Source organism: Equus przewalskii, chromosome 10 (genome assembly GCF_037783145.1).
Source record: "Equus przewalskii isolate Varuska chromosome 10, EquPr2, whole genome shotgun sequence".
Classification (NCBI taxonomy): domain Eukaryota; kingdom Metazoa; phylum Chordata; class Mammalia; order Perissodactyla; family Equidae; genus Equus; species Equus przewalskii.
This window is the reverse complement of record NC_091840.1, coordinates 44,542,793-44,558,654: the sequence shown is the minus strand read 5'-3', so window position 1 is coordinate 44,558,654 and position 15,862 is coordinate 44,542,793. Positions and strand designations below refer to the sequence as shown.

Sequence of the window (15,862 nt, the reverse complement as noted above, 5' to 3'; positions counted from 1 at the left end):
GCAAACACTTCTGGAATGGTAAACGAAGAGTAACTGTAATGAGTATGAATTAGGAAAGAAAGGTGATAATATATAAAGACTGGAAGGAAAATGCAAAACAATACCTTGGTGCCCTGGGAAGGAAATGCTTCTTCAAAATCGGCCAGGATTTGCTGTCCTAACTCAGTCTGGGCAGCCTTCACTCTGTAGGGAAAACAGAACATATCATTCATTGCCTGTGTAATTTTCAAATATCCATTAAGCAATTATGCAAAGATCCATAGGGGTCAGAACTGTTGAGGTCTTCAGAGATCATCCAGGAAGGGGGCAGGGGTGGCTAGATAAGAGTGGTCAGACACTGGTTAGTAGCAGGTTTATGACCAGGACCCAGGCATCCAATTTATTCTCGTGATGGATTTTCTACATCCCAAAGTTCTTCTAGGCCACCCCTACCTGTCGTGAAGGAGTATACATTAATGTTTACAAAATGTCAGTGGGGGTATTTATGTTGCAGGAAAATGCTAGATAATAATGCTCAAGTCAAGCAGAAATCCATTCTGGATTACTGGTATAACAGCTCTCTCGCACCTTGGAGCAAAGAAGGGGAGGAGGGCTCCATATTGCTTCAGAGTTGGTTTTGTTTCCCAACCCAGAAACTAACATCGGGATCGTAAATTTTAACAAAAAGAATGTTTTCTAAAGTAAAAAGAAAAAGATCTAAATGATAACATGAACTGCTAGCTGAGAGTGAAGGGCAATGAATGAAAATTTAAGGGCACTCAGAAGATCGCGAATACAAAGACTGAGCTGCGATGAAAAGCATTAGAAAGGGGAGGTCAGTACTTAACATCGTGGTTTGCATGTATACGAGGAGCTCAAGAAATATTTGTTGGCTTAAATGAAAGAGGAGAGGAGAAGCAGCTGGGATGAGAGAGGAGCTGCGTGTCAGCGCCCCCTGCAAGGACCATGTGCTCTGCCAGCCAGCCTCCCAGAGCTGGAGTGGAGCGAGGCTCTGGGACCGGCCCTGGATTGCCCTGAGCCTGCAGCAAATATTTTATCTTTGCTAAAAGCACCATAAAATACTGTTCTTCCTTTCTTGGTCTCCACCCTGTTACTTCAGAATTAACTTTATGAAGTTTCTAGAAATAGTGAACAGCTCAAAACCACAATTTCTTGGCTACTAGGCAGTGCCTGGCAACCTACTGAGACTTTTTTTTTAAATGAGGGGATAGGCAGGACCCAAAACAGTCTGTTTTCTTTGTGGCATAGTTATAATTATGCCTTATTCCAAATACTTTCCAGGGTTTTTCCACTATCTTCAAAACTTTTAAAACCACCCGTATAGGTGGGTTTGCAGCTTCCTAAGTCAGTTTTCAAGGGGACTAGAAATGACCAAGATAAGGCTATTACTGGAGTAGCCCCTCAAATCAGGGCCATCCATCTAGAGGTGCTCAACGGACAGTGGGAAGCAGTCCTCGAGTGTGAGCTCTGATAGGAGGGAAGAGAACATGCTTTTGTAAAATTGTACCTTGAAGCATCTTGTGACTCCACAAGATGGGCCAGGCAGACAGATTCTCTGTGCCAGGTCACAAGACAGAGCTTCCAGGGCCTCAGGCCCCTCTGTTCCTACTCTCCTCTTGGCAGCGCACAGAGAGCACTGGTTCCCTCCTAAACCACAGGGACAATTCCTATAGGGGAAGTCCCACCCCCAGCCAAGGACATTCACGGTCAGGTTCTCGAGGCTCTTGAGCATCTCAGTGATACTGATGGTACCAGCTCTGCCTCTGTCACCCTCCTCCCTAATCCCTTAATTCCATATTCTTGCTCAGTTTGAAACTGGGGTGCCTGAAAAGACAACCAGAGCCTATGATAAGGCTTGGTACTCCCAGAGGGCAAAAGAGAGGGTGAAGTACCAGACTGCGACTGCACACCCCCTTGCCATCTTGTTCAATCCATTTTCAAAGTCACCTCTTGAGACAGACTAGACATAGCTGTGTCACTAGTGAGCTCCGTGTAATTGTAAGTAAGTTACTTCCCCTACGTGGGCCATAACTAAGAATAGTTGTAAAATAAGAGGGTGGAGATGGACGCCTGTATATATATATGCCTTCCAGCATCCCCTCCGGTACTGATCATTCTACTCACACATCTTACAGTGCTAGCTGGGAACAGCATCCATCTTTACAGCTAGCTGAAAGTTGGATGGATAATTAATGCTGGAGCAGAAGAACAAGCTTCTGTACATAAAGGTTTTCAAGCACAGTTTTTATCAGTGACTCGGATAAAAGAGAAACCATTTCTCTTATTGACATTAATGATGGTCTCTATAAACCTAAACCACGATTCCACGCATTTTCAGGATGAGGTGTGAACAGTAGTCTTCACAATTAGTTGTCTAAACAGGATCCTAGAAGGAAGTTACACACTTAAAAGAATGTGTCTTCAGCATCACTCCTTTATATTCCTTCCTATTCTAACAATGAAAAGTACGTTCCTACTGTAAAGAGATGGATCCACTGAGACTCTTTTAGCAGAATCTAGCACAGTCTATATGAGTTGAGCTGCCATGATTTTCATAAGAATGATTAGGAAATCTATCTACAACTAACAGAGTAGAGGGTAAATAAGAATTCCTCTTGGCATTCAGATAAGCTCAGCCTGGTTGGGTGGGGACAGTTCAGTGTTCATCACTCTTAGGAAATGAAAGATTCACTGTGCTGCCCAGAAGAAAGGTCAATCAACTGGCTTCTAGCATTCTCCATGCCATGTGACCAACAGTGGTTCAAAGGCGCCCTTTCCTAAATGTGTTATCATTTGCATAACCAGTGGTAGCAGAGGGACAGCAAATTATGAAAATTATTTAGACATTTGTGGATAAAGTAACCCTGACACTTCCATTACCTTATGAACGACAGTCCCAAAGAAAATATTCTCAACACTTCATGATACACTCCCAAATACACAGAGCCTGTACTGGACAGGAAGGTTAGTTAGTTAGATGTTCCATTTCCAGACAGCCAGGCTCTATAAAGAATCTCAACCCAGAATCCTGGAGTGACTCCGTGGGATGTTTTGAGATCATCAAGTACAACCCTTACACTTTTAAACCTTTATTCTTTCGAAATTTTCATAAGTTCTTTCAGAAAAAACTTGTCAAAGTCACACAGCTAGTCAGGACTCTTCATTCTCTACTTTCTCTTTTATCACTGCAACAGGCGATGTCCCCCGGCCCCCCTGCCCCAACCTGCTAAGTATCTCCCACGTAAAAGAGGTCAGAAATAGTCTTGAAAAATATTTTTTAGTTCAAGGGCTTCAAGAGAATGCAAGAGTCTTCCATCCTTTCTCAAGAAATACTGACTGATTACTAGAAACATTTGCTTTCATGGATATTCTTAAGCCAGGAGGATTTGAAATGTAAAGATTATATTAAAGAAAAAATTTTTTCCTTTAACGCTACATTAACATTTAAGCATTTTCCAGAAGGGGAGTTGGAAGAACTAGCTATATTCAAATCAAGGTCCATGAACTTCATATTTCAAATGTACAGGCAACGAATTCAGAACACAGTCTTTCATATGACTTCTATAATTTATAGACAGCAAGCTATTAAATTAGAGAAACTGAAGCAATGCACAGGGTGTAACTCTCTTGCCTTCTTCCCTCCCCACAAACAAACAGCTATTTCTATCATTTCCAGATGGTTCTACCATTGCTATATAAACATAAGGGAGGAAAATTCACCAGAAATGATGCTAAAAATAAGAAGTCTGGACTTTCCTCAAATTTTTAGTACCTCTTGAAAAACAATTGTAGTCAAGCACTGAAAACAGAAGATTTCTTCTCTTGTGTTATTTTTAGTGTTACTTAATAACACATATTCTGTATTAACCCACACAAAAGTTTTGCAAATAGAAGTTGTAAAACAAGCTAAAGAAAAAAAAGTAAATCCTCCTGTGTTTGCAGGAATCCTACATGATAATGAACATTTGGAGCACTGAAATATACTGACAGAATATTACATTTTCTCTCTCTTTTTTTTTTTTTTGAGGAAGATTAGCCCTGAGCTAACTACTGCCAATCCTCCTCTTTTTTGCTGAGGAAGACTGGCCCTGAGCTAACATCATGCCCATCTTCCTCTACTTTATATGTGGGACGCCTACCACAGCATGGCTTGCCAAACGGTGCCATGTCCGCACCCAGGATCCAAACCAGCAATCCCCGGGCTGCCGAAGCCGAACGTGCACACTTAACGGCTGCGCCACCGGGCCGGCCCCTACATTTCTCTTTTTAAGGGGAATGTCATTACAAGAAAGTTCCTTCAAATTTATAAAACCACCTCTTTGAAAAAGTGTTAAAAAGAGTTCATTCTCGTTTGTCCCTCCATTGCTTTTTTATAAATAAAATTCACTTCTGCCACATTCCTGCCATCAACAATGCCCATCCCACACAACCAACTGGTAGCCAACTCCTCAGCACATCTCCTTGACCTCCTGCCACTCTCTTGGTAAGGTCCTCATCTTCTGTAGTCTAGAACATAGTCTCAATCTCCAGTCTCTAGTACCTCTAACCCACCACACTTGTACAAAATACAAACAAGATCATGCCTCTCTTTGCATAAAATCTTTCACTGTTCACAAAATAAATAAATTCTTTAGCAAGGCATATAAAATCTGACCCCACCAGTATGCAGCCTTTCACTCTCCAGTGTCTCCCGAACTACCATGATGTTCTCCCTCTCTTCCATTTTTTCTCCCCTCTCTCTTCTTCTCTTGGAGGTACGATCCTACCCATTCTTTTAAGACTGGAGTGAAACTGAATTCCTCTGTGACCCCTCCCCTCAGACCCTGAAGGTGGAGTCTATCAATTCCTCTTCTGAGATCCTGCTACTCCTTGCCCAGCAGGTGCCAGTTCTGTTATATCCATGCTATACTGAAATTTTCTATTAGTGTCTCTCTTCTCCACATGAAAATGGTGAACTTCTTGAGGCAGAGAGTGTGTCTTTCTTATCTTTGTGGCTACAGTACCCTAACACAGGGCCTGGATATAGAAGGTGCATAGTAAATATCTATTAGGTAAATGAAGGAAAGAATAAACGAATGGGAAAAACAGATCAATTCCGGATGATCAGGAGGGTAGCAGGAGGTGATGTTGCCTCCACTCCTCCTTCTCCATCCACCGGGAGCAAGTCTGCCTTCTCCATCCAAGCTTCCTTCTTTCTTGCAGCTCCTAAAACCCTGTTTCTCTGCTTTCTTGGCGGGTTCACATGCCCAGTGTGATACGGCGATCAGCCAGCTCTAAGTGTGAAGGGGTTAGGAAGGATGAGGGAAAGGGTGGTGATTTCCCTGGTATTCTGCCAAGCTCTGTTCTGACATTCCTTAAGAGTCCTTCGGCATTTCCACTGTAAGATGGCACACTAAGCACATGTTGCAACCTTCCCTTCTGGCCACGGATCCTTAGAAATAATGAAAAAGTTTTAATAAAAACCCAGAACAAGGCAAGAAAAGAAGTGGTAGACTAGAAACTCTACGGACTCCCTGGTAGGACAGGATTGAAGAAGGAAACCATTGCCTAAAGCTCCTTCTCAAAAATGAAAGACATGAGGGTAATGGATTCCAGAGCAGGAGGGAGGCCGTGGGGCCACTGCCAGTGGGATATGTTGGGCTCTTGCAACAGGAGCAATGAAGCCAGTGTCCACGTTTGCATCTCTGCCTTGAACACTCAAGTCAGGAGTGGGTGTGGGTCTGAGAACCCTGGCAGCGGCCAGAGGGCTGATAACATCCAGGCAACCAGGGAGTCTCCAAGCTGAGAAGGTCAGCCACTGGCATATCCATCTGGCAGCTCCTCCAGCTCCAGCCCAACCTCACTTTAGAAGAGCTGTCTGTAGCACACTCAGCCGAGCAGCATATCCCACCTCTGCCTCATTAGCAGGTGGCAGTGAAAGAGCATTCCTGATCAGACAGACAGAGAATCTCAAGGCCAAAGACGAGCTTTCAGCAGGAAATCACCATACACTGGAGGAATGCTAACACAAAGAAAGTCACCACGCTCAACAAACTGAAGACCTTACATCAGAGGACAGAGAAACAGAAACGGCAACTCGGGGCTTTAAAACACATACAATTTATATTCCCTGAGAGATTTAAGAGGATATTATGACCATGAAAAAAGAATCAACTAGAGATCCTGAAGATTAAAGTTGGATCATCGAAATAAAAACTCAACGGCTGGGCCAAATAGCAGAATGGGCACAACTGAAGAATAAATTAAAACAGGAAGGTTGAGTTGAGCAATTCAGCCTAAAAGGATAAAAAGACACAAAGTACAAAAGAAAAATTAAGAAACATGGCAGCAGATCTAGAAGTTCCAATATTTGTGCAATAGGAATTTCACAAAGAGAGAACATAGAGCACGAAGCATAAAAACTACACAAAGAAAGAAGACAACAATTGCTCAGAACTTAAGAAACTCATGAGTCTTCAGATTAAAGGAATGATAAGTACAGAGCAACATGAATGAAAAGAAATCTATGTTCTAGTAAAATTTCTGATTCCCCGTTAAGATCTCAAATGCTTCTGCAACAAAATAAAAACCAAACAAAAACAGATTATCTTATAAAAGAATAAGAATCAGACTGACTTCAGATTTTTAATAGGCAACAATAAATGCCAGGAAATAGATTTGCCTAGTCTATCACACAATAGCCCAAAGATGGAAAAACCCAAGTGCCCACCAACAGATGAAGGAATAAACAAAATGCAGTATATACATGAAATATTCAGCCTTAAAAAGGAATGAAATTCTGATACATGATACAGTATGAATGCAGGTTTGCTAAGATAATTAACTTGATAAATGCATGTGTATGTATATGTCCTGAAAACATTATGCTAAATGAAATAAGCCAGACACAAAGGACAAATATTGTAGGATTCCACTTATATGAGGTTCCTAGAATAGGCAAATTCATAGAGACAGAAAATAGAACAGAGATTACCAGAGGTGGGGGGAGTGGAGATAATGAGAGTTTTTATTTAATGGGTACAGAGTTTCTGTTTGGGTTAATGAAAAAGTTTCAGAAATAGAGTGGTAATAGTTGTACAGTACTGTGAATGTACTTAATGCCATTAAATTGTACACTTAAAATGATTAAAACGGTAAATTTCGTTATGTATATTTTAACACAATTTAAAAAAGAAGTAGGAAACCTGCATAGATCGATTATCACAGAAGAAAAAGAAAGGACAGTCAAAGAACTGCCCTAAGAATAAGCTACACACTGAAATGGTTTTGCAGGCAAGATCTGACAAAGGATTAACATCCCGAATATACAGAGAACTCCCACAAATCAGTAAGAAAGGGATAAACAACAGACAAACAGGCAAAGGATACAAACAGACATTTCACAGAGGAAATACAAACAGCCAACAATTAAATGAAAATTAATCTCACCAGTTACCAGAGAAATGAAACTAAAGGAACTAGATACCATTTTTCATCCATCAGATAAATAAAAAGGAAAACTGACAATATCAAGTGTCGCTGAGGGTATGGGAAACAGGTGCTCACACACTGTGCAACAGCACTCTGAGTAAATACAGCCTCTTTGGAGGCAAAAAGGCAGCAGTTATTAAACTTTTAAATGCATATAACCTATGACCCAGAATCTATCCTAGACAAATATTTTGCAGATGTGCAAAAGGGAGGGTAATTTAAAAATTAGAAGCAAACAATATAGTGATAAGAAAATAGTTAAAACAATCTGTAGAATGTTATGCTATGGAATTCTATGCATCCATTAGAAAGAACAAGAGAGGGGGCTGGCCCAGTGGCGCAGCGGTTAAGTTCGCATATTCTGCTTCTCAGCAGCCCAGGGTTCGCCGGTTCAAATCCCGGGTGCAGACGTGGCACTGCTTGGCAAAAGCCATGCTGTGGTAGGCATCCCACGTATAAAGTAGAGGAAGATGGGCACGGATGTTAGCTCAGGGCCAGTCTTCCTCAGCAAAAAAAGAGGAGGATTGGCAGTAGTTAGCTCAGGGCTAATCTTTCTCAAAAAAAAAAAAAAAACCAAGAAATTTGTATATACTGATGTGGAAAAATTTCCAAAATACATTGTTAGGTATAAAAAGAAAGTTTCAGAATGAAGTACATGATACGAAATCATTTATTTAAAATAAAACAAAGCAAAATAAACGCACAAACTGAACTTATAGATTTATGTAAATGCACAGATAAAAATCTGGAGGATATACACATTAAATTGATAATAGTGGCTATCTCCATGGGGAGCATTGGGATTTGAGATCTATCTAAAGGGGACTTAAGTTTCATCTGCATATTGACTTTTTTAAATAAATAAAATGTATACATGTATTACTTCTATAATTAAAAAATTTAAAAACTTAGGAAAAAAGAGGCCTGTAGCAATCAGGCCTTATAAGAAGGCAGAGTTGAAAATGATGGCTGCTGCTAAGTACCAGGCCCTTTGTTTCTTCTTTGCTGCAAAAAAGATTAGGATTCGTCAATTGTGACTGTCTCTGTCTTCTCAGTTATTTTCCCTGTTGCTACTTCTAATGGAAAAGGCATTAAATTCACCAGCCCTCATCCTCCTTTAGAATCCTCATCTTCCTTCTCTCTAGACATCAGTCTTTCTTTCTATTGGCTCTGAATCAGGGATTAAAACTCAACAGAAGTAGGAAGGAAAGAACAAATTTAAAGAGGCTAAGTCATCATTTTGTCACATCTGAAGTTCTAGTGGCAGACTGTATTTTCCAAAGGTTGCCACAGCAATATACCCCATCCCACATGCTCTTTTTACCAATATGACTTTGACATTCCTCCCACTGAAGGTGGAGGAGGCTATGTTCCTTCCTCCCGAATCTTGACAATCTTGTGACTACAGAAGTGACGCTATATGACTTCTAAGGCCTGGTTCTCTTGGATGCTCCTTCCTGGGACCCAGCCACCTCCCATGAGGAAGCCCAAGCAGCCCATGGAGGACAACCAGCTAAGCTCCCAGCTGACAGCGAGCACCAACTTGCCACCCATGAGAGTGAGCCAACGGATCCTCCTCTTAGCTGCCCCAGCTGGAGCTGCACGGAGCAGAGATGAGCTGTTTCTGCTGAGCCAGGCCATATTACATGAGCAAAATAATTGCTGTTTAAGCCACAAGTTCTGTGGTGGTTTGTTACAAGAAAACAGACTACTGGAACAGTTTCCCTCACAGATGTGGACAACTGAGAGTTGTTTATATTTACAACTCAGCAGCGGCCACTCCAATGGTGCCAGGCCAGCAACTATGTAACACAGGTCACTGTAGAAGCCAGGGCAAGGAGTTGGTAAGTGGTATGGTAGAGGGGACATCTGCAACAGATAGAGTCAGATCAGATGACATCTGAGGTCCTTTCCCACAATAAGATTCTACAATGAACATACCGAGCTAAGTACTGAAGCACTTCCTAGCACCATCTTTTCTTACAAGGGAAGATCATTTTCTCCAGTGACATTTTACCTTTCAGAAAGCTGCCGGATCTGCGGAATTCCCATATACTTGTGGAAATGTTCCAGAACATTCATTACACCTTGAAGAAGATTAGCAACTTCTCCATACTGCCTTCGCCTGGTCATGGCTCTGCAAGGAAATAAGAAGTTGAGAACTCTAGAAAAACACCAAGGACACAAGATATAGATATGAAACAAGCTACTCTAAGCCCTAAAACAGACATCAACTCAATAAGTATTTACTGAGCACTGACTATACACATGCTGCAGTGCACTGGGGAAGACTTGGTCCAAATCCTTAAGGTGACATCATTTAGCAAGGGAGAGAGCCACGCACACATCTAACTAATACCAAGTAGGATGAACTGAGTTCTAAACAGAAGTACAAGTTATGTGCCGTGGAAGGTACAAAAGAATGTGCGAGTGATGGATTCTCATTGGGTGGTGGGAGGGGAATCTGGGAAGACTATGAGTTTGGTATTTGGGTTGGGTATCATGTGATTAGCAAGCTTTTGACAGAGAAGGGGTAGGAATGTTACCATCTGAGGATTATAGCATTTGGGCAAACAGAACACATCTTCCTTGGATACAACAAAGAGCATTTATATGCATTTACATATTAAATCTGTAGATTTTAAGCTAATGTTAAGTAACTCTGTTTCAGATATGTCTACTTTTCCTATTGCTAAGGTTAATGAGGCTTAAATAAAATAATGCTGATAAAATCAACAGTTATATACAGTAAGGAAGGACAAACTACTAGATCTAAATTTTTCATTAGGGTTGGGCTCTTAAATTAAATGTATAATTTATAACTTCCCTTAAGAGGCATTTAAAAAGACAGGATCAAGTCCAAGCCAAAGTGTTATGCTGCTACCACTTCCTGGTCTGATAGTTTGGTGGGAAACACTGAGCATCTGGGGAAAGGGACAAGGCAACTGCTCTTCCAGTCTCCCACTGGCCTGCTGCTCTCTCTGATCACTACTAGAAGGAGAATGGACCAGGGTTCACTGAAGCTCATGCAATGCCTGGGAGAGATCAGGAAGGAGTCTGACCACTCTCCCCCCAGTTTTGTATACTGAATCTAAATTTCCATGAAGATGCTCTTTCTCTATCCACATATGAGATTACACTGAGGCTGACGCAGGGTAATTCTCAGCTTGAGACAGACCACAGAAGTGAACTGGCATGTCAGAATTTTGCTAGTAAAAGAGGCCTTTGGAATGCTTCTTTGTGGTAAATAATCAGCTCTTCCTTTTAATACTACTTCTCATGTCCTCATGTATCATTCCTTATAGCTCCTCTATAAACCAAAGAAGCAGCTACTGCCTTTGAAAAAAAAACAAAAAAAGGTGAAAAAAAAAAAGTGGGTTAAATGATAAATCAAAGATCTGTTTCCATATGGTAATTTGACAACAGTGCAACGCAGCCCAACAGGAGCAGGAAAACTCGCCAAGGCAGAGGCTGCAGGGCGTGACTATGGGCCTGAATCACCTTGCTGGCCTCCAGGGCAGAGATCTACCACAAGCAAAGGGTCTGTATTCTTGGAGTCCCTCTCCACATGCTTTCTCGGTCCCTTTCAGACACACATGCACTTCACTTCAAAGTTTCAGGTGTTTGTTACGTTGTCCACGCCAGAGGGCACAAAGCGAAAATGGTGACTGAACGTTTGAGACCGATTTGCAGGAAGCAGGGCAGGAGAGTGAGACTTTCCTGGCCGAGAAGTAAATAAAGCTATGACGTCATTTTCTTTATGTGACACATTCATTTCCTGTGGATCCAAAAGAGAAAGTCAACACCGCTTACTCGAGGGAATCGACGCCACCTGCCAACATGTGCAGGTGGTTCAGCGTTGTGATTGAGGTGGTCAAGTGGCGTTTGGCGTGATCGAGCTGCTTAATATCGCGGGTGATTTCTTTAACCTAAAGATTGAAAAGCCACAGGAAAAAAAGGAGGAATGTTAAGAAAGATGCAAATCCATCTGCAAGTAGCTCCACAAGAAAATAATGCAAATGAAGCAAGGAAAAACCCCCAGGTTAGTCCCAGAGAAAACGCAGACGTTCTCATAATATATAATCAAAATAATTTCTAATCAGCCCATTTAAATTTAATTTGGCATTTCCTCAGCACACTTTACCCAGGGTTACAAAATCTTCAATTGTGAGAATGAAATGAACTTTATTTTACACCCAAAATGGAGTGATCCAAACAGCAATTTAGTATGCAGTGTCCAGGGTCCAGGAGCCAAATATAGCACATCTCTTGAACACGGTCAGAAAAGTATGCCTTCTGACACTGGGACTATTAGGTTTAGTGCAAAATGGATAGTTTTAGTTAGCTAATTCTATTAAGATGGTCTTTATTCATGGAACAGGGTTTATCTGCCCAGTCGCTGGCAAAGAAGATTTGCTCTCAAGTCTCAAGAGGACTAAAATGCAACCCTGGTAACATAAGCTTAACATGTAATGTCGTAAGAGGAGAGGTGTCGTTTTCAGGGAGTGAGAAGGTGATCAGGGGAGTAAAATTCCAACAGTGTTGACCAGCACGTCCAAGGGGAAGAAACTCTGTATCAGAGAATACAAGTATATTTCAGTCTCCAGATAAGTGCACTCAGTAGTGAAGTGGGAACAACTGCCCAACTTTACTAACATCTAGGTGGATTCTTCCGCTAACTGGGGACTTCCTCATCAAGCCTGCTCTCTCTCTATAACTCTCAGACTATCAAAATATCTCTATTTCTATTGTGGGGAGAAAAAAAAAAAGAAGGTTAAGGACCTACTACCTCTTTACTGAATAGCTGAGTTTGAGGAAAAAGATCAGGGGTGGAATAGTAAACTAGATTAGGAGTTTGGCCCTATAATCTGATCACTTTCAGCACTGAAATCATCATCCTCTTTCCTACAAACCACCCCGCTCCTGCCCTTTTCTGGGTTCCTCAGCTCTAGTGCTAGCATCAGGGGTCTTCACTGTATTAAAAGTCAGTCATCTATGACTCTGCTCATTCTTGCATCACTTGTCAGTCATTAAATCCTGAATATTCTTCCTCTGCCTCATCTCAGTAATCTGTCCCTTTCTACTCCTCGTTCAGGCCCTCTCTGCTCTGCACCGGAGCCGACTGGTCCTTCATTCCCAGCGTCTCCCATCTGCCCCCACCTCTCCCCATCACATATCCTGTGTCCAAACTGAACTACTTGTTATTCCATAGACAAAACCCTTAACGGCAGCTCACGCAAGGGGTGCTCAGGTCAAACTCACAGGAGACCATGATGCAAACAGAACACTGGCAGTGACTTTCCATAATTATTACCCATGGGAAGCCAAAAAAGGACAGAGCAAGACAGGGCAGGGTTTGGAGTCAGACGGCTCCAGGGCTGAATCCCAGCTCCTCCACTCATCACCTCTGTGTCCTAGACCAAGTTCTTTAGCCTCACTGAGTCTCAGTTTCCTCATCTATAACATAGGTAATCATAAAAAGAATAATGATAATACCACTGAGTTCATAAGGTTGCTGTGAGGGCTAAATTAGGTCACTTGTACGAAAGAACTGGCAGAGTGCTTGGCACATGGAAAGAGCTCAACGAATACCAGTTCTCTCCTGAGTCCTACCTCTGCTTCCTGTGAGCAAAGCACTATCCAGCAAAGCAAACTGCTTTAAAATAAAACGTTGAATAACTTTAGAAGCAGCATAGTCAGACTGCTACTGCATCCCCCCTCGGCTGAAGGAGAGAGCGTGGTCCAGAATGACAGATTGGAATCACAAGGATATCGATGAGTAAGAAACCTGAGCACAGTAAACTCTAGCAAAAGGCACATGTGATCGTGTCAGCTGAGAATCGAGCTGAGCGCAGCACATCCTTGGGGAAAGAACCACAAATCCAAATCCCTCTCTGATGATACACAGCCTCCTCTCAAAGGCTATTTAATTCTGTAACGAAGCACACATATCAATTCGTTTCCTTTGATGAAAGAGTTCTCATCCTTTGACCCCTAGTTTGGTAGTTAAGATTCCTAACACCACCTTCCTGGGAGTAGAAGCAGGAAGAGCTAAAGATAAGAACAGCGACACTTGACACTTCCTCAGTGCCTAACTGTGTGCTCTGCATTATCCCATATAATCCCCATAATTCGACGATGTACACATGACTATGATCTCCATTTTACAGTGACGACACTGAGTTCCAGAGGGGTTAAACAGCTTGCTCAAGGTCAATAGTACGCAGAGGGCTTGGATCTGAACCCAGGCCACGTTTTTCACTATTATATCAAACTCTCTGTGTCACCCCGCCCCCACTGACCTCAGCTGAAGGCCTGTCCCTCCCCTCCCACACTCCATATTCTTGCCTATCTTGCCAAACGGCCAAAAAAGAGAACTGACGGATACTCAGAAATGTGACCTCAGATCTGTTCCTGGAGACGTAGGGAGACGTAGGGAGAAAAGTCTGTAAGGGTTTAGGAGTTTGTAACCAAAAAAAGTACGGGGAAAAAAACACTAACAACGGTTTCCATTCATTGAGCAACTAACACAAGCCTAGTACCATGCTCAGTGCTCATTTAATTCTTACACCAACTCTTTGAGGTAGATGTTACTATTCTTATTTTACAGTTGAAGAAACTGGATTCAGAGACATGACCTTACATTACGTAGCTGGAATTTGAGCCTAGGAGCTACCACTTCACAGTGCCTCCCATGGCGTAGGAGTGGGTGAGGCTGGATTCTCGGTCAGCGGAGGGGCCTCTGAATACATCACCAGAGGACACACATTTGTCGAGGGAGAACTTAATCAAAACCAGAAACATGCATCATAGCAGGAAACATCCCACCTCCTAGAACTGGTACCAGTTTTTCATGTGATACCAAGTTACATATCATATATCTTAACTGAGAAATATGTGACATAAACAAATGCGAGAGAAAGGAATCCAAAATGACTAGGAAACTATTTTTGGGAAAGAAAAAAGCTTTTCCTATTTAAAAACAGGGCTGCGAATGTAGGGCAGCAGGGACGGTGAGTCACCCACGTCTCGCAGCTCCTCCTGCACTGATCTAGAATGTCCCCGCAGGCTTGCTTTAGAGATGTGGGCGCTGTGGCTGGCAGCAAGTGGCAGAAAAAGCCCATTAATTCGTGTGACTGGACAAGAAGCTAACTTCCTCTTCTAGTGCAAAAAAGTCAGGAAGAAACCTCAACTCACCATTTGCTCCGATTTTTCTGCTTTGTCTTTGATATCTTTGATTTTACCAAAGAGTTGCTGAATAGCTTTCTGGGCCTCTTCAAGTGCCTAGAAGAAGAGAAATAAATAAAAAACAAGAAGCAATGCAAGACAGCACTAGTCACCACACTGTAATCAAGTCTAGCCTCAGAAGAAAATTAGCAGGAAGCTCTCTTGATTCACTGAACTTCGCTGACAATTTGACTGGACCAAGGCAGGAGAGAGAGTCTGCATTTGGATATGTACAAATACTCAGGATTCCTGCCAGTCTGCATCATAAAGCTTTAATTTAAAAAATAGACCATCTCCCTCTATCTCAGTGCTCGCTACATTTTATTGATGACGACAAATCAACAGGACACACATATCTGTGTGTGTGCGTGTGCGTACGTGTGGGTAGTAATCTTCAAAGCCTGCAGAGAAACAAAAGTGGCTCTACATTAGGGCAAGCTCTGAATTTTGGAAATTCTAGAAGATTGTACCTTCAAAAAAACCAGGACTGTACATGGGACTCCAGAACTGTGGCAAACTTTAAAGATATTTATAGTACCCCATTTGGAAACCTATGAAATGAAGTAGAAAGGGACACTCAAAAGCCAATGGTGAGCCAAATGCTTCCACTGAAATAAAAGCCTACAAAGATGGATGCCACACAGTAAAGCATTACAACCCACAGTAGCTTCTGCAAGCAGGAGAAGCAATATTCAGGGAGTTGTGAGGGTGCCAAAGCCACACACATGTAGAACAGATGTACTTACAAAAGATGATGCAGCCAAAAGAAGAACTCACGCTTCATTTCATCAAAAGCACTTTATTTATTTTGGATTTAAGAGGGGCCTGTCCTATCTGGGTCTCACAAGCCCTTTATAAATGTAATGATAAGGCCAGTGTAACCCTAGAGCTGTGTGTGGCCATCTTTGCTTCCATAGGGAACAGCCAGCATCCCTGAGAAGGACACTCTTACAGGGGAAAGAGGAAAGCAAAGCTGAGATGAAGGGAGAACAACAAATGCCCTGACAGAATTATTTGAACTCCTGCATTCAGCTATACTCTATGGAAGTGCGACCTCTAAACCTGATACGTTTTCTTTTTTGCTTAGAAAACATCCTCAAAAAGCAAACTTGAGTTGGCTTCCTCTGTAGGAAATTCCTTGTTAGAGATAGAGATGGAATCTCCC

At 42.1% G+C, this 15,862-nt stretch overlaps 1 protein-coding gene across 1 annotated transcript in view; it reads right to left on the bottom strand.

The window, feature by feature from the left end:
• Window positions 1–15,862, bottom strand: part of VPS53 (VPS53 subunit of GARP complex) — a 138,138-nt gene that overhangs the window by 88,077 nt on the left and 34,199 nt on the right. The window contains exons 5-8 of the mRNA XM_070562842.1: window positions 14,668–14,754; window positions 11,284–11,399; window positions 9,488–9,607; window positions 105–183 (exon numbers count right to left, since the gene is read on the bottom strand). Coding sequence (XP_070418943.1) covers window positions 105–183; window positions 9,488–9,607; window positions 11,284–11,399; window positions 14,668–14,754 — 402 coding nt within the window. The remainder of the gene's footprint in view (window positions 1–104; window positions 184–9,487; window positions 9,608–11,283; window positions 11,400–14,667; window positions 14,755–15,862) is intronic.